The sequence below is a fragment of the Oryza sativa genome, chromosome 6 (assembly GCF_034140825.1).
Source record: "Oryza sativa Japonica Group chromosome 6, ASM3414082v1".
NCBI classification, from domain to species: domain Eukaryota; kingdom Viridiplantae; phylum Streptophyta; class Magnoliopsida; order Poales; family Poaceae; genus Oryza; species Oryza sativa.
The window spans coordinates 31041845-31060931 of record NC_089040.1 but is presented as its reverse complement, the minus strand read 5'-3'; the positions used below and the strand labels follow the sequence as shown (position 1 = coordinate 31060931).

General features: G+C 44.9%; 3 protein-coding genes across 4 annotated transcripts; 2 read left to right on the top strand and 1 right to left on the bottom strand.

Annotated features, from left to right (window-relative positions):
* The first annotated feature begins 2941 nt into the window (after window positions 1-2941).
* LOC4342049 (uncharacterized) lies at window positions 2942-5101 on the top strand. Its single transcript, XM_015785684.3, has 3 exons — window positions 2942-3375; window positions 3721-3827; window positions 4027-5101. Exons 1-3 carry the CDS (start codon window positions 2959-2961, stop codon window positions 4766-4768), a joined length of 1266 nt encoding a protein of 421 aa, XP_015641170.1. The 5' UTR covers window positions 2942-2958; the 3' UTR covers window positions 4769-5101.
* Window positions 5102-5361: 260 nt separating this feature from the next.
* LOC4342048 (probable methyltransferase PMT24) lies at window positions 5362-9325 on the bottom strand. Of its 2 annotated transcripts, XM_015785683.3 has the most exons (4): window positions 7497-9325; window positions 6428-7407; window positions 5929-6123; window positions 5362-5819 (listed from the first exon to the last, which is right to left on the bottom strand). In XM_015785683.3, the coding sequence occupies exons 1-4, from the start codon at window positions 9165-9167 to the stop codon at window positions 5603-5605; spliced, it is 3063 nt and encodes a 1020-aa protein (XP_015641169.2). In that variant the 5' UTR covers window positions 9168-9325; the 3' UTR covers window positions 5362-5602. The 2 variants fall into 2 exon arrangements, with proteins under 2 accessions (XP_015641169.2, XP_015641168.2); XM_015785682.3 differs by having other exon boundaries at window positions 5362-6123.
* Window positions 9326-14183: 4858 nt separating this feature from the next.
* LOC4342047 (MADS-box transcription factor 16-like) lies at window positions 14184-18762 on the top strand. The gene is made up of 7 exons (NM_001421903.1): window positions 14184-14585; window positions 14687-14753; window positions 14958-15019; window positions 15189-15288; window positions 15737-15778; window positions 17971-18015; window positions 18139-18762. Exons 1-7 carry the CDS (start codon window positions 14398-14400, stop codon window positions 18307-18309), a joined length of 675 nt encoding a protein of 224 aa, NP_001408832.1. The 5' UTR covers window positions 14184-14397; the 3' UTR covers window positions 18310-18762.
* Window positions 18763-19087: the final 325 nt, after the last annotated feature.

The window sequence follows — 19087 nt, the reverse complement described above, 5'->3', positions numbered from 1 at the left end:
CGTGAGGTGATCTCCGGCGCTTTCCCGGCCACTCATCGCCGGCGATCAAGCCCAAGATCAGGCGGTCACTGTCACCACGCGGCACACGCTCCAGCGTTTTTTTTCTTCTTTTTTTTTTCAACCAGTTTTAATTAAGCCAGATAGGGATGGATTGGCTTCACGATTAGGCTCTTCTCTTTCTTTTCTTAGCTAGCCAAGCTACTACTCCTTCCATATTTTAATATATAATACCATTGACTTTTTTTTCAACATTTGACTATTCGTCTTATTTAAAAAAATTATATAATTATCATTTATTTTATTATGACTTGATTCGTCATCAAATATTCTTTAACCATGACATCAATATTTTTATATTTGCACAAAAATTTTGAATAAAACAAATATTTAAACGTTAGTCGAAAAGTCAACAGCGTCATATATTAAAATACGGAGGGAGTACTATCTCATCCTTAATTGATTAGTTCCAGCTCAAACCACACCCAGTTGATGCATACTAAGATTATATAGTATTATATCATTAATCATTTTCTGAAGAATGATGCATGCATTGATCGAAAAGGAGTTTCTCTTAATTGTTTTTTTGTTGAATCTTAATTATTATTTTTTTCTGGAACCAAACTGTCTTAATGAGGTGATGCAATTGTTAATTGCAACTAGTGTCAAGCTCGACTGTACTGTGCATATAGCCTGATGGCTCTAACCTGGAGTAGAATGGTAGATACTTGTTTTCGTGGAGAAATGTTCTTGGATTTTCTGTCTCAATTACCACTAATGGTCTGTGATGCAACAGAGATTGGTAGATGTCATTTCTAAGCACATGCATGCCACTTCAAAAGCTAAGGCCCCTTTAAATCAAAGAATTTATGTAGGAATTTCATAGAATTCAAATTCTATAGGAAATTTTCCTATTTGGCCCTTTGATTTAAAGGATTGAAGCTTTCTAAATTCTATGAAATTCCTATGGAATGGCGCATTGCATGTGGATTTTGGAGGAAATTTAGCAAAAGCTCCAACCTCTTGGAAATTTCCTTTGAGTCTATCTCTCTCATCTGATTCCTGCGTTTTTCCTGCGCTCCAATCAAACGACCATTCCTGTGTTTTTCCTGTGTTTTGCAATCCTCTGTTTTACACTTCAATTCCTGTCAGAATCATGTGTTTTTCATATTCCTCCGTTTTTTCTACCCTGCGATTCAAAGGACCCTAATTCAGTTTCTCTTCTACTAAAAAAATCTGCACCTGTTCTGGATCCTTCTTCCAATCTTCAGACTGAACAGTTCACTGTTTATTTTTGTAATCATATTCCTTGAATAAAACATTATTATTATGTGCCACGTATAATACTAATTGATGCTACTTATTGGTGTAAAAATGATCTCTCCGATGCTGACGACAATGGTTTGATTTAAAGTTGAATTAATTGCACAAACTACACATGCAAAAGCAGCGTTGCATACTGGAGTTATTTCTGAACCTTTTGTTTATTCACTTCCATTAATATACTTTTTCGAATAAGAACTTCCAATTAATATACTTGATAGTACCAACTTGGCCATACTGCTTTCATCATAAAAGGAAAATTATATGCATATTTTCCTTTTGGAATGTCAGTAAGATGCTCCCAAGTTCCGATGGAGCAAAAATGTTTATCACCAAGTTGCCTTTTAGAATTATTCTCAAGCACAAAGTAGGTTTTAAAACTCATTAGATTTGTGCAAAGCCAGCTCTAGTGGCCATTTGGGCAAAGAGGAGCTGAGCTGAAGGATTCTTATTTATCTCCCACAAACAAAAAGTAACCGAGGAATAATTATGGGTAGTAGCTGCTGTTGTCATTGTTCAAGATCCTCTGAATCTAAATCAAGGTAGCAACTTGGGCAACACATCATATTCACGACTAATTTACTCTAAAATTGTGAGGGATTATGCATGTATCATCTCAACCAGTTGAGATAAAAAAAATGCTACTTATATATGTTAAGAAAAGCAAAAAAAAAAAAAGCATTTTACCTCGGGAGCCACCATTCTGAATATGTAACTATATTTTTCAGGTGTTGATGTACCATTGTGAGATCCGACAAGATCGACAAGTTAATTTGGCAGACAGCTGTGATCTTGGCTCTCTACATCTAATGCATCTTGGTAGGGCTATTACTTTCACAAAATAATCAGGTTGCTTGTCCTATCTAATTCTGGTAGCTGAATTAAGTCCCTACACATTGCAAATTGCAGTACTTTCTTTAACATATCTTGTAAATAAATTAAAACAAACTAATTGGTTGTCCCATCTGGAAAGGACATCTTGTCTTTTTTTAAAGAGAAAGTTGATCTCCTAACCAATAACTGAATGTCCCACCTAAGAAGACGCCAGACAGCTCTGAACATTATGTTGCAACTTCAGTTTGATCAACAGTGAATGCTGATCATCAGAAAGGATGTACAGATGTACTGTTTATTGCCAGTTTGTTAGGAAACATTTCCATAAATGTCTCTGGTAAAAAGCTTTGGAAACTGTAAGCTTTAGAATCCAGATCATCTAAACATATACTCCATATAGATTTTCCACAAGGGTATGAAAGGAGCACATCAGAATTACTGTCAATTTTTCATGAACTTTTCTTTCTTCAAGATGCTTCCAAGCTCCAATTCAGCAAGACATCTGTCACCAAGTTGGGTTCAATAATTACTCAATTGCAAATTTCATTTTCGAAATGGCTCTAAATTGAAAGTGTTGCAGAAATTTTGAAATGACACCAGTTCAGTTTCAGAAATTGTTCAGACATGTGTTGCAGAAATTGTTCAGTTCAGACTAGATCAGATGAAATTTTACTACTCTCTACATGGGCCGGATAAATATTCATGGGCCGAAAAGGCCCATATAACTGGAATCCATCTTGTCTCTCCCCCACTGACAAGTAGGGCCCACACACCAGGACCAGAGCCCAGAGGCAAATCACTAGCATGCGATTCGCTCCCATCCTCCGGAACCCGCGCCGCCGCCGCCTCCTCCGCTCCGTAAACCCTAGCCTCGCCGCCATGTCGCCGCCGGCCGCCGCCCACCTCGCCACCGCCTCCGATCCCGACGAGGACCTCTGCTTCACCACCGAATCGGTCGCGCCCGCGGAGGAGACCGCCCCGCCCTTGCCCGCCCCTCCGCCGCCGGTGTCCGCGGAGGAGAGGGTGGAGCGCGCGTGGGCGCACTGGAGGCGGCTGGGCTCCCCGAAGATGGTGGTGGCGCCCATGGTGGACAACTCGGAGCTCCCCTTCCGCATGCTGTGCCGCCGCTACGGGGCGACCGGGGCATACACGCCCATGCTCCACTCCCGCATCTTCTCCGAGAACGAGAAGCACAGGGCCATGGAGTTCACCACATGCAAGGTAAATTCTCCTTGATGGTTGGTTTATACGATTTCTTTTCTATTCAATTCTTGGATCCTTCAATTAGAGCGCCCGGAGTAGTTTAAGCTAATTCTTCACTGGAGTAATAATTTTGATGATGCTTTGATAATTCGTAGTTACCGAGAAAATTCCGAGCGATACATCTGTCATATCACTACACAAAGGATTAGATAGTAGTTTGATAATTAGCTTTTATTTTAGATAGTAGTTTGATAATTACTAGCTTTTATTGTCCTGTTACCTCTGTAATCCATTAATCGTTCTTTGTATTGGTTATGGAACATACTGAAAATAGAATGTGACAATTGGTGGTATGTTATACAGGAGGACCGTCCACTTTTTGTTCAGTTTTGTGCAAATGATCCTGACATTTTGTTACAAGCAGCAAAGATTGTGGAACCGTACTGCGACTATGTCGATATCAATTTTGGGTAATGTTGTATTCCCTACTCTATGCTGAAAATTTCCTCTGCTCTGACTTATTTGGCATTTTACTGTTTAGTAGATCTCCCCCTTTTCTGCTCAGTTAATTGAAATGTCAGTTCCCCCGATAAATAAGCATTACTTCATACCATGTTTTGTTCTGGATGCTCTTCTAAATGGCGATACCACCTCTCTGAAATCTTGCAGATGCCCACAGCGCATTGCTAGAAGGGGGTACTATGGTGCGTTTCTCATGAACAACCTTCCTCTCGTAAAATCCCTTGTACAGAATCTATCAGCAAACCTCCATGTTCCAGTATCATGCAAGATTCGCATATTCCCGCGACTGGAGGACACACTGGCCTACGCAAAGATGCTTGAAGAAGCTGGTGCTTCTCTGGTAGCTGTGCATGGGCGGACTAGAGATGAGAAGGATGGGAAGAAATTTCGAGCTGACTGGGATGCCATTAAAGCTGTCAAAGATGCTCTTAGGATACCTGTACTTGCAAATGGAAACATTCGCCATTTGGATGATGTGAAGGATTGCCTTGAACATACTGGTGCTGATGGTGTGCTTTCAGCTGAAACTCTTCTAGAAAATCCAGCATTGTTTGCTGGTTTCCGGACAAAGGAATGGAAAGAAAATGGTGATGAAGATGAAGCTAGTGGCTTAGACCAGGCTGATCTAGTCATTGAGTATTTGAAACTGTGCGAGCAGTACCCTGTTCCATGGAGAATGGTTCGATCCCATGTTCACAAGATGCTAGGGGACTGGTTTAGGGTGCATCCTCAAGTGAGGGAGGAACTCAATGCTCAGTCCAAGCTCACTTTCGAGTGGTTGCATGATATGGTAAAGAGGCTGAAGGATCTTGGTGGAGGAATACCGCTTTACAGAAACAATAATGCTTTACAGACTACATCAAATGGGCTAGCTGCAAGCAACGCCTGATGATCACCTTCCAATTTTGATCATTCAACATATAGCTTACCAATTTATCAACCAAGATTTTAGCAACAAAGCACTTGGTTTTAACTTACATCAGTATACATCGAAACATCATTGTTGTAGTGCAACATCACATTTCCTGATAAGAAAGGAAGTTTTGAGTAATCATTTTTACCTGTTGCTCAGTTAGCATGTTTTGAGCAACTACTACGATCACCTTATTATCTGTAACAACTGGTGTATAACTAATTCTATACTTGCATGCATTATTGTAATGTTCCGCATACGGTCGATTTTTTATGAGAATGATAGCTGCTTGCTGGTTGAGCTGGTGCAGATTTGGTCTGTTCTGGATTTTTACTTGAAATTGTCATCTGTGATCTTGTCTATGGTTGCCACTACAATCATGTTCATTTTTACACCAGTTTCGTTTGATCATGTCATATAAATTCTAATACGTGGAATTGTTTGAAATATACAAATTAAGAATATGGGATAAAACTGATGAAACTACCAACAGAGCCCAAGCCATCAGACATCTCAGTTCTGTACTTTTGTGTTAGTGCTCAGAAGGTACACATACTATACTAGAACAGTGACAAAACCATGCATATACTACCATTGTTGTTGCTGATGGCTGCATTATTTGTGTTTGTAGGATAATAACCACTACAGAACTATGTCAAGTGCTACCAATCAAAGAAGCAGACAAAAAAAAGACAAAAAAAAAGAAGAAAAGAAAAGAGGAGAAGAGTTCTATCTAATCTTGTGTTGGGGAGTGCTGCTTTGCCATCCTGAGATGAGATGGCCACGCCGCGCGCCGGTCGCTGGAGATCATCACAACGGGTCGGCGAGCAACTCCGGCCGCCAATCCGACTTCTCGGCGTAGAGCAGCGCCTCGCCGTTCTTGGAGAAGGTGAGCCGCACGTCCCAGTGGAGCGACCTCAGCAGCCTCTCCACCTCGCCGACGGCGCCGGAGTCGTCGCGCACGACGATGCTGCCCCCCGGCCTCACGATCCTGTCCACCTCCACCACCACCGGCAGCACGGCGCACCTGAACACAAAGATACCAAAAAACATTTCTCGATCGATCGCCGGCCATGGCGAAGGCGAAAGCAAAGATAGGAGAAGATCGATCGAAGGGAGCATCAATGGCGGCTGACCTCTCCTTGATCTTGGAGAAGAGGCGGTCGGCGTGCAGGAGGTCGTATGTCCTCGGGTAGGTGCTGAATGACTCGCACCAGTCATGGTACATCCCGATCAGCCCTCGCTCGAAGATGATCGGCAGCGTGTCCGCCGCGTCGACATTGACGACGTTCATCACCCAGATCTTGTGGTCTCTCATGGCCGCCGCGAACCTGACAAGGAGAGGTCAGCATAGTCTTCTTCTTCGTGGTAAGTACTACCACCGTTTGAGCCTTTCAAGTTATATTTCAAGTTATAAGTTATAAGACGTTTTAACTTTGGTTAAAATTAAACTATTCTAAGTAAGTTTATAGTCAAATATAGTAATATTTATAATATTAAGTTAGTTTTATTAAATCAATAATTAAATATATTTTTATAATAAATTTATTTTAGATTGAAAATATTTTTTTCTATAAATTTAGTCAAATATAAAACAGTTTGACCAAAGTCAGCAATGGCGATGGTGTGACCTACCCTCCGTAGGTGGCTCTCATGTCCATGACGTTCCTGACCCTGGACCAGTCGATGCCGAGGCCGTTGAGGTACGACCTGTCGACGACGCGGCGCCAGTGGTCGTAGTCCACGGCGAAGTCCTCCGGCGCCGGCTTGCCGTACACGCCGGCGCGGGAGGCGTTGAGCCAGTGCGGCGGCGCGCGCAGCCGCCGCGGCCACTCCGCCGGCCACGCGACGCCGCGGTCGGACGGGGCGACGGGGACGCGGTGCATGCAGGCGTTGAGGCGGATGTACCACGCGACGTCGGCGTCGTCGTCGTCGCTGCACATCGGAGGCTGCTGCCGCCGCCGCGTCTCGTAGCACTCGTTGGAGGTCGGCTTGCGGTAGAAGGCGGCGCCGATGCCGTTGAGGCGGTCCTTCTTGATGGCGACGAGCTCCCAGCACATGGACTTGGTGAGCGCGGTCATGGCCTTCCAGATCTGGACGTCCTCGGTGAGCTTCTGGTACACGGGCGTCGCCGACCAGACGAAGAAGCCGCCGGGTCGGAGGACGCGGTTGAGCTCGAGGAGGAGGGCGCCGCCGTCGGCGTGCCACGGGACGCGGCACCGCGCGCAGTGGACGAGGTCGAACACCTTGCTGGGGAAGGGGAGGCGCTTGGACCCCATGACGGCGGAGATGGCCGGGATGCCGCGCTCCAGCGCCATCTGCACCTGCGCCTCGTGCTCGTCCTTGGGCGCGAACGACATGGCCACCACGTCGCGGTCGAACAGGTAGCCGCCGAAGCTCGCCACGCCGCAGCCGACGTCGAGCACCACCCGCGTCCGCTTCCCCCAAGCGATCCCCCGCGCCGACTGCTGCAGGAAGTCGATGTAGTGCAGCGCGCCATGGATGAACTGCGTCCCGCCGCCGGGGAACGTCAGATACTGCCCGCTCACCTTCACCCAGTTCTGGTGCCCCTTCACCTCCACCAGCTTCGTGTGCGGCACATTGCTGTACCAAACCTGCACGCCGCCGCCATTGACATGACACGAAGCAGCAGCAAAATGTGTAATTAAGCAATGGATGGCGATCGAACAGGTGGCGTGCATACCCTGTCTCGGCTCTTGGGCCACTCGATGGGGCGGCGGTAGCCGGCGGGGAGGGGGACGAGGCACGTCGGGCCCTCGTCGGGGCAATGCCGCTCGCGGTGCTCGTACCGCCGGTAGTTCTCCGGCCGCAGCTTCTTGATGGCCTTGTCGTTGTCCAGGCATGGGATGTAGTCCGGCCCGGCCTTCACGTTGCACAGCCGCCACTCCGGCTCCTCGCCGCCGCCGCCGCCGCCGGCGGTGGCGTCGGCGATGTTGTCGTCGACGCCAGCCGCCTCGTCGCGCCGGTCTTTCTCCTGGTGGGAGTGATCGGCTTGCGTCGCCCACGCGTTCTGCTCGTCGACGCCGGTGGCGGACACCTCCGCGCGGTCTTCCTCGCCGGGGAGCGTGTCGACCATCTCCTCCGTCCGCTCTGACACGGTTGGCTTGTCCTCCGGGTCGACCTCGCCGCCGGCGTCGGACTCCGACGTGCGCGCCGCCTCTGCATCGCCGCCACGCTCCTCCTCCGGTTGCTGCTGCTGCTGCTCGAGCAGCATCTCCTCGCCTTCGCCGTGATCCGCCATCACGTACCCTTCACCGATCTGCCCTTCCTCCTGCGCTTCACGGCGCAAGCTCGCGCCGCCGTCGACGCCATGATCGATCTGCTCCTCCTCGCGCTGCCGCTGCCCGGCGTTGCTCTCCTCCTCGACGCCGCCGTCCAAGCTCTTCTCCTCCACGGCGGCGGCGGCGCGAGGGCGAGACTCTCCTAGCGGCATCTGCAGGTGCAGCTCTTGGCTCTCTTCTCGCGCGGCTTCTTCCTCGTCCTCCCCGACGCGGACGCGGCGCGCTCCAGTCGTCGCCGCCGCCTCCTCCTCTTCGGCGTTGGCCTCGCTGGATGACACGCTGCCATCCTCCTCGCGTCGCTGGGCGTCGTCCATGGCCGCGACGGCGCTCTTGGTCTCCTCCTCGTCGGCGCCATGGTCATCAAGATCGGGCTTCCCACGCGGGTCGTCGTCGCCATCGCCGTGCTCCTCCTCGGCGCCCTCCTCGTCAGCGATTCTCCCCCGCGCCGCCGCCGCGTCATCGACCCGCTCGACATCGCGCGGCGGCGCCGGGGGCGCCTTCCTCTCGGGCCTACTGACCTCGTACGCGAACGACGAGCGCGTGGTGTGCCGGTACGTCGTCGTGACGGTGCCGCCGCCGCCGCCGCCGCCGCCGCCGTCGCCATCGACGACAGAGCCCGCAAGCGACGCCGACGAGGCGGACGTGAGGAAGTAGGCGCCGGCGACGCAGAGCGTGACGAGCACGGCCGTGGTGGCGTAGTAGACGCACGCGGAGGCGGCGGCGGAGGAGGAGGACACCGACGAGGAGGAGGAGGAGGACGCGGCGCCGCGCTTCCCGGAGGCGCCGCGCGAGCTCCGGCCAAGCCCCGCCATTGATCGGACAAGGACGAGTAAAGTGCGGGAGGGCGCGGGTTTAGGCTTTGTGTTGGTGGGTGACGTGGCGCGCCATGCGCAGAGCTCCCGGGAGCGTGGGGTGATCCCGGCGAGGCGGGGGCGCGTCCGGGTGTGAGGATGACATGTGGGGCCACGCCTGGCCGGTGGTCGTGGGGCCTCAACTCGCCGGCGGGTTGCGTTGCATGGGGTGCTTGAGAATCGGGGGGACAAAGGAGAAGCGTCGTCGTCTCTCCTTGACATTCCTCTCTAATTTTCTCAACCATTTCGTCTTCTCTTCACTATTTCCTTTTGTTTAACTAGCTACTCAATCCGTTTCAAATTAAAAGTCGTTAATTTTAACTTTGGTCAAAGTTAAACTACTTCAAATTTAATTAAATTTGTGGATAAATATAATAATGTTTATAACACCAAGTTAGTTTTATTAAATCTATAGTTCAATATATTTCCATAATATATTTGTCTTGAGTTGAAAATATCGATAATACTCTACTCCGAGCGACCGCCCCTCCCCCACGTCCGTATATGCTGGACCCACCTACTTCTCTCTCCCTTTTTTCCACAAAAGATGTTTCACTTAGTATACTTACAATGTTTCACTATTTATAGATCTAATGTTGCAGTGAATTAAAATATTCTTTTGCAACAAAAAATCAACATATTTTGGAAACTCTCTATTAAGGGAATTTAGTTTATTTTTTGTTCCACCAAAAATGTTTCGCATAGTGTACTCACAATGTTTCACTATATATAGATCTAATGTTGCAGGGAACTGAAACATTCTTTCGCTATTTGCTGAAACATTGTTTTTATATAAGGTGAAACAACACCCGATTTAAACGAGTGAAACATTTTCGATCTACTTAGTGAAACATTCCCGATATGCCTGGTGGAACATCGTGCAACATTTAAAAATAATTCAATAATAAGCTAATTTTTTTTGTCGGAATATATCAATGTGTGGTCTTGTTTTGAAGATTTAATTGCAACGAATTTAATGGTGCAATCGGATCATGATTTGGATAATTAATTTAGGAGAAAAATCAGTTTAGAGTAGTTTTGCACGTAAATCGGTCGCCCGAGCGGTAGGCTTGTCCTGAAAATATTACTATTTTTCTACAAACTTAGTCAAATTTAAAGCAGTTTGACTTTGTCCAGAGTAAAAACGACTTATAATCGAGAGTATTATATTGTGCTAACAAATTTATTACAACTCCCTCCATCCTTAAAGAACTATTATCATTCTAGCTCGTCGAAGATAGATTAAGCACAAAGTTAAAATACTAGTAATCTAGCTCTTTATAAAATGCGGAGATAAAATAAGAGGGATATGCACACTGGTTCAGCGGCTAAAATGAGAAGAAAACTTTTAAATAATATTAAAATAATATCAAAGAAGTCTAGTGAACTTGGCTCTGCTTTGCAGCATGCTCACACAATCTTTGAAATTAAAGCACGAAATGCTATGACATTCAGGGAGGGAAATACGAACATTGTACACCTCCTCATCAAATCAAAGATTGTGTTGAGCTCTGGTAGCATCTTGTCAAGCCAAATATTCATGCGCAAATCTGTTGTTGGGCGATAAAGATGGATTAGCCCACACGATGATCACCATGTTTTCCTTTTTCGCTTTCTTTCCCTTTTTTTTTTTTTTGCCTCCTTTTCTTTCTTTGTGTTCTATATCACTCTTTTCTGTTTTCCGCTGTGTTTCGGCCATTTGGCCTTGTAACTCTTGACCACCAATGGTTACAAGGTAAACTCTCCACCTTTTGCATAAAAAAAACTCCACTCTAAAAAAACTTTCTTTGTGGGATAAATTCTAAAACTAAATTATAGTCTTTTAAGAGACAGAGTAACAATATTACTTCGATGAGTTTTTAAGGATAAATACAACAGTTAAGCCTTGCAATGATTTAAATAACGAATGCTCTAACCCTAATCAACTAGAATATTTTTATTATATTTTACTCTTTCACTTATATTATATCTCCTCCACATCAATAGATTGGTGAGGAAATGTATATGCATATGTAATTCTGATGAGACAAGATGGTGATGGAATCTGAATAACTTTGATGTTTGATACAAATACATATACAATATGAGGATGACATCTCAATAAGTACTTTCAAGGACCAGGGAAAAAAACCATTTTGAAAGAGTCATCTCTGAACCAAAGTATATACTCAGTAACACAAAGTCATCAGCAGGTAGGAGTACAGTGTAATTGCAGGATGTGTACTGTAACGTCTCAATCTCGTACAACCGTTGGAAAGGCACATCAGCGTCATACCTGAAATGTATGTGGCTAGCAGGTGAAAGCATTGCACGGTAGGTGGGTGTGCATATAGTGCCCTCCTGCCTAGTGTAAATTAAGGCGCACTGTGGCTTGGCTACTGCTACTTTTATAAAGTTTTTGCACTATGGGATGGGTTGTTTCTTAGGGAGTTGCTTGGTAATATTGTGCACGGCAGTAGCTAGTTTCTTCTTCAAGGGTAGTTTGGTATAAGATTGTACATGAGTTGTTCGGGTAACAATATAGCAATATATATAAGATGATTTTTACCATTATTAAGGAGGTACCACCAGGTAATTAAGGTATTGAGTATAGTTACCATTCAAATCTAACCGTTGAACTATTATGTCATGATATTATATATGGTCATAACTTTGGCTTGATATATCTTCCCTATCTAGTTTTCGCTCGGTCTCCATGGCATCCAATATCTCTAAGAGATTTACGCTGGCCTCTGTCACCCGCCCCTATGGTCGTCGTGTCTGTGGTGCTAGTACCGGGTTGGAGGAGATCAAAAGGTCATCGAGCCGGTCCATTGCTGCATCCACCGCACTAAGCTCATCGCTATGGCCGCTAGGTGACAGCGGCGATACGTCGGGGAAGGATGTTAAGGACGAATGCATTGGAGGAACATGGAGTGGGTGGTGCGAAAAGAAAATTAATCATAACCTTTATAGGGTGTCGGAAGGCTTGGTACCCGGTGGGACTAGGCACCGACGCTACTAGATACGAAATGATTCTCAGCCATTTGATGATGCTCAATAGACGGCCACGATTTGGTCTATGTCTCCCCTCAAGGATTGTAAAAAGTTCTCTATATGTATTGGAATTTTTCTTTTCTGGAGAATTTTTTACTTGATGTAGTAATTGCTATGATACTTGGCATGAATCAAGGAATGCAAGCTAGAAACCTTTGTGCATGTAAGCATCGTTGACCAAAATATATAGCCCAAAATTTCCAACAATATGTATTCTTTTGGATCACATATGTATGCACTCCTACCTTAGTCAATGGAAGCATATGAATGCCCATTGAGTATTGGAGTAAACCTACACGAAAGAGAAGAGAAAAAAAAAAGTATCGTTGCTGCTGGTAATAAAAGAAAAGGAGGTACTCCTAGATGGAAACAGGTCTCTTGTCACTCACCCCTGTAGTTTGTGCAATGACAAGTCACATACAAAGTGCTGGAAGTGATAGTATGTGGGCATTAAGTGGTGCCTGGACTAGAAAGTTGCAGCGAGTGTTTTCCACTTGTGTCCAATGGCGCATGATTGACCGTGTCGTCCTCGTCGCCGTTGCATTTATGGAACTGAGCTGCCCATCCCCTCTCCTCCGTAGCAAAGGCATCACAGATTCACAGGTCGCCCATCACGTCGATCGATCAGTAACTGTTACAGCAAGCATGTAGAATAGCCATTTCTGAACCTGCGAGGTTGCATCTATCCATGGTTAAAACAAGTCGCCGTACTACGAACCATTGGTGCCATATGTCCTTTGATTCGTTGGGGGTGACATGACTAGTCACGAGCTGCCTATATGTAACACTAGAAGAGGCTTCTAGTGGTCGTAGTAGCTTGGTTTGGTTGCTGGACAATGAGAGTTGGTAGCAAGAGGTGCACCCTGCTGTCCCCCCGGTTCAGGGATAAAATGAAGCACAGGCTGGAACTTAGATTGTCTAGAGATGGTAATTGGTCAATTGGTGAAGTTGTGACTTGTGATTACGAGCATCTTGCTCTTGCAGGACATTGCTCTCCCCTTCGCTCGTAATTGGTAGTTTGTTGTCATTGGCCTTGTTTGGATCCTCCGGGCTATTAAATAGCTATCCGGAATCTTGCTATTTAGGATTATTAAACGTAGATTACCGACAAAACCGATCCCATAACCCCTAGACTATTTTGCGAGACGAATCTAATGATGTATATTAATCCATAATTAGCGGCTGATTACTGTAGCATCACTGTAGCAAATCATGGATTAATATACCTCGTTAGATTCGTTTCGCAAAATAGCCTAGGGGTTATGGAATGAGTTTTGTCAGTATTCTAAGTTTAATACTCTTAAATAGCAAGATTTCGGAGGGCTATTTAATAGCCCTCCGGATCCAAACAGGGCCATTGTCTTTTAAAAACACCTAGGGGTCTTCTGGCCAGCTCCACGAGATGGTGGGTTAGACGGCCTGGGTTCAAAACCTCACCCCTTCTAATTATTTGATATTATGTCATTTTCTAATATTCGCGTCTGTTTTGTTGTCATCGTCTTTCTAAGCGTGCGTGCTTGCAAAGGAAAGGAGTAGAGAGAGAGAGAGGCACATCAGCAGATCGAGAGAGAGAAGCTGGTATGACAAAAGAAAAGAAAAGACAGAAGATGACTCATGCACACTTGCGAAATCAAACCAAAAGAGAATCAAAGCGAGGCAATATGTACGCGCAGAAGCAATGATGAAGCGAAAGCCGAAATGGTGCTAACCGTTGGGCGGCCAGCCACGCATGCAGCGAATCGGTCGATCGATCATGCAGCTGCTAACACACACACAAGAGAAGACGAGACGAAACTCAGCCGGCCGGTGATTCGATCGAGAGTAGGTGACACAGCCAAGCAGGATAGAGGCTATTTTTAGGAGAGCTTCTAGCTGCTGCAACTTCTCTCAGAATTAGAAGCTCCCCCAAACAGTATATCTTTTGGTTCATATTCTAAGAAGTTGTAGTTGTAGAATCCAGAAAGTGAACCAGAAGCTAGAAGCTGAAAAACCTAGCTTTTCAATATTCTCAGAAGCTGTAGTTGTAAAATCTAGAAAATGAATCAGAAACCAAAAAAATGAAAAATCCAGCTTTTCTAGATTCTTATAAATTGTCTACAAATCAGCTGCTTCTCATAATTTTAAACTCCACAAATACTGCAGGATCCGTCTCCGCGAACCGAGAGACGTTACGGTATACGGAGTGGGCACGATTGCTTTCACGAGTTGGGAATCCGTTGCTGTCGTACGTCTCGTCTATGGCGTGCTGTATGTCCTCTCCTTCTTTCTTCCTTTCCAAATAAGCACTCCTCTTCTTCCTCCTCCTCCTCCTCCGCCTCCTCTTCTCATTCCCAACTCATCGATCCATCAGTAGCTAGCTAGCTAGCTAGCTAGCTGCATTGTCCGGCGAGAGAGATAGCTGCTGCAGGGGGCGGCCATGGGGAGGGGCAAGATCGAGATCAAGCGGATCGAGAACGCGACCAACAGGCAGGTGACCTACTCGAAGCGCCGCACGGGGATCATGAAGAAGGCCAGGGAGCTCACCGTGCTCTGCGACGCCCAGGTCGCCATCATCATGTTCTCCTCCACCGGCAAGTACCACGAGTTCTGCAGCCCTTCCACCGAGTCTGTATCTCCATCTCCACTTCGACTCTATGATCTTCTCCATCCTGATTATACTATATATATAACTGCATCATATCGATCTTAATTGCATCCTGCTGCAGCATCAAGGGGATCTTTGACCGCTACCAGCAAGCCATCGGCACCAGCCTTTGGATCGAGCAGTATGAGGTTGATTTGTTTAATTTCTTCCTTTCTTCCCCTCCGCTAGCTGCAACCAAGCTGCTCACTTCGATTCTCTCCTTATGATTTGTTTTCTCATCTTTTGCTCGATTCGTCTTCTCAATTTTCACTCCAGTTTCTTTCCTTTAATTCTATGTCCCAACTCTCTTCTGCTCGTTAATTGGTTTGGTTTGGTTTGTTTTCATCCATCAGAATATGCAGCGCACGCTGAGCCATCTCAAGGACATCAACCGCAACCTGCGCACCGAGATCAGGCCAGCACAAATTTCACCCCTTTAATTACTTTCCTCTCTTCTCCTTAATTAATCCCTCTTAGTATATAGTTACTGGGGGATTTTAGCTTGAACAAGAGATCCAAATTTACAACGTTTTTCAAGATATGTACTGCTGGATCTGAATATAAACAACCATACGTGTGTGCAGGCAAAGGATGGGAGAAGATCTGGACGGGCTGGAGTTCGACGAGCTGCGCGGTCTTGAGCAAAATGTCGATGCCGCCCTCAAGGAGGTTCGCCACAGGAAGGCATGCACGCACGCACGCCCTAATTAAACTACGAACCCTAATTTGCTCAATACTAAAACGTCGTTCAATTCCTTAATTCAAGGGTGGTAGATCCTTGTATTTTGTGCACACTAGATCTACGGTTCATGATCAGATCCGTGCATATTTCATGCTTCTCGCTACAGATCTACGAGTTTCTTGAACCCTTCTTGGCTTCTTGCATGTGTGGAAATTATATTGATGGTTTTTAATTTGGCCTCGGTTGCTTGCTCGTATTAAACAAGATAATTTTAAGGTTTATGCTTTATAGAAACATAATTTATGTGTACTATTGTTTTATCTTACAACTAGTAGGATGTATGCTCATTGATCTATTGGACTGTAACATATTAAACTTTCTGCTTCATGTATCCTAGCCTTTTAATTTGTTTCAGTTTTCTCATGATTAATTCGGTTTTAATTTCTGCAGTATCATGTGATCACCACACAGACTGAAACCTACAAGAAAAAGGTCAGGAATAAGCCATGCCCATTTTCTCAGTATTTGTTTCTGGTTAAATTTATATATATATATATATATATATATATATATATATATATATATATATATATATATATATATATATATATATATATATATATATATATATATATATATATATATATATATATATATATATATATATATATATACCACCAATTTTATTCCTTCCTCTTGAAACTGTTGGCTATAGGTGTACATCTACTGTGGATTTTATTCCTTCCCTTGGAAGCTGTTGACTATGTGTGCATCTCTTGTGGATATATAGGCCGGATTTAATCAATCCATTATCTTAAAAAAAATACTGCCAATATTATGCCTAATAATGCAGCAATATTAGTATATATATGTATGTTCTTCTGGTGCAGTAATAAGGGTATATCTAGATATCTGCACAAGCCTATATAAGTGTATATTTATCTTCCCCAATTCCTTACTTTAATTGCTTCACTTTTGTGGCCACCATCACTGCTTAAATTTGCTTAGTTTGGCCAATAAGTTCGCACTTGCAGTGTCGTCTATGTTCACATGTCTTTCTGAAGAGCTATATGCTATCCCTTTGATTGTACGTTGTTCACATTTTTCCTGACGATATTAAGTTCCTCCGGGTAAAATATACATTGATCCCGTGAACTAAATTGCACTCACCCAATAACCTGCATTTTGCCTTATTGCGTGCTAATTTAGCCATATACATAGCCATGGATCTCCCAGTTTCTGTACTTGAACAGTCGAAGCTAGCTAAGCTAGCCCTTGAATCGATCAAAAGCCAAAATAAAAGATCTGACAAGCACCATGACGCCTCTCAACCGAAACATGCATGCTAATGTACAGTGTGCATTACCATGCGTGTCTGTGCATTTCCATACTATCTACACATCAATATATTTGATCGAGGCTACCTGATCTACACATCTAGTCTAAGCTATACACATAGCCATCAGTAGATGTACATCGATGTTAATTGGAGCATGCATTGTCATGTGCATTCCTATACATTACATGATGAACAACGCACGCAATATAATGCGATCTGCGATGCAGTTTTCTCTGTCTTTTTTGCAAGCTAGAACTCATGACAAACAGCAAAGGACAGTAGTATGAATTGGGCATGTATCTGCATATATATGCGTATATGTATCTCCTGTTAAGCAAACAACTAAGCCAGGATCGGTAGCTATATAAACTAGCTGTACCTAGAGACGATGAAGCATGCATGCTTATTTTGGTCCCCCGGCTATTTAGGAGAGTAGCATGTCAAACACGGATTTTTATGAGAGATTGCATCGCGGCGTGATACCTTTTGGTAGATAAGGGACGGCATTGAGGCTTTATGATTTGCAAGAATTTGGAAACCAAACCATTACGGCCGCTGGCTTACTGAATCTTTAGTGGGGTGTACTACTAATTAATTACTCAGCTTGAACAACCGAGCAAAAGCGAATACTTTTGACTTTACATTCAATCGACTTTAATAGGGAGTACTCTTTGTTCATTGTTTTGTAGTTTTACCTGCGGTTAGCTGGTCAGAATTAAACATATATATATATATATATATATATATATATATATATATATATATATATGTAGCTGAATAAGTAATTCATTGCATCGAGGGGATTGTTAACCATTCATGCATATCTAACTGTGTTGTCGGCTGAGGTGAAAATTAACCAGTTCAAGCATGCATGTTGGCATATAGTATAAGCTAGCACATCACAAATTCACAATCACCTTCAAGTGTTTAATTTCGCTGCATTAGCTACTCCTTTGGTCTTGTTACGTGAGAGAGCTGACAGAGAGTAGTGTATAAACTCTGAACAAAGAACTGCACTTTGATATGGAGCTAGCTAGAAGATGACTTTGAATCTGTATATATATCTTTGTCATTGTGATATGGGAGAGGATAACTTGCTTAAATTTTATGTGAGTGACTGTTCATAGAAATAAACTTGACGATTGTTTCTTGTGTGCTATAGCATGCTGTCCGAAGATGCAAACATGTATATATACACATTGCAGTGACACTCTACTTTTACTTGCACACATATGCTGGACCCTGTGTCTATACATGCATGCACATGATATAATTTGTCTGTCTATAGCTAATAGAGATTGGTTTCTACATTAATTGATCCGGTGTGTGCATGCATATAATGCAGGTGAAGCACTCCTACGAGGCGTACGAGACTCTGCAGCAGGAGCTGGTAACCTATCAAGCATTTTTTTTTCAGTTATAGCCAGAAAATTATTTGTTAATTAGTTTCTCCAATGCAGGCTAGCTAATTTGATTGAACTCTACTGTTGGATGAATGTTTGAATTAATTCAGGGGTTGCGCGAGGAGCCGGCGTTCGGGTTCGTGGACAACACCGGCGGCGGGTGGGACGGCGGCGCCGGCGCCGGCGCGGCGGCGGACATGTTCGCCTTCCGCGTGGTGCCCAGCCAGCCCAACCTGCACGGCATGGCCTACGGCGGCAACCACGACCTGCGCCTCGGTTGATATATCATCGCCGCCGCCGCCGCCGCCGCCGGCGGCCTGCTCGTCGCCGGCCGGCCGGCCGCCGGACACCGTATCATCGCTCGATCTAGATAACAAGCCGACGAATAAATTGCAGTGCTCGTGTTACTTACCTGCATGCGCATGCATTATTATCGATCAACGCAAGAACTTCATTTCATTTACCAAACCACTTGATGTGTGCTATGATCCAGCGGTTAAACCGTGTGTTGTCTCTTGACATTTTGTACCAGTTACTGATGATGTTGTATTATGTATGCGTGGTGTGCAACTGTGCTTGGATAATTTCACACTTATTTGCCACGCTTGCTTTATTAGCTTTGACTATCAAGCTACTGATCAGAGAGTTACCTAGCTCAAAGGATTAATTATTATGTATACAGCTCAAATACATTAATGGGCTACTGGCTGCTGCTGTCCGAGTAATTATTTACACCTGTGGTATATCGCTTAGTCCGTTTTGTTGGGATTTTGTTGTTGGTCTTGTGTCATCTTGGTGTGTTTTGTTGTTTTTTTCTCTTTATTTGTGTGTTTTTTCTTTGGCTCTTTGGGGAGGTTTTTACCTCCTATGTTCTCTTCTTAATGAAATGGCGCACAATTCTTTTGCGATTTTGAGGAAAAAAAAAAGATTACCTCCGTGGCCAATCAGCAAGCTCGCCCTCGCCGGCGCCGGTGAGGGCGAGGAGATCGCCGTTGTTGGCTGTTGTTTGGGCTGGACAGCCCAACAATTACTGCTCAGTAGCCCACTCTGGGTGAAAGC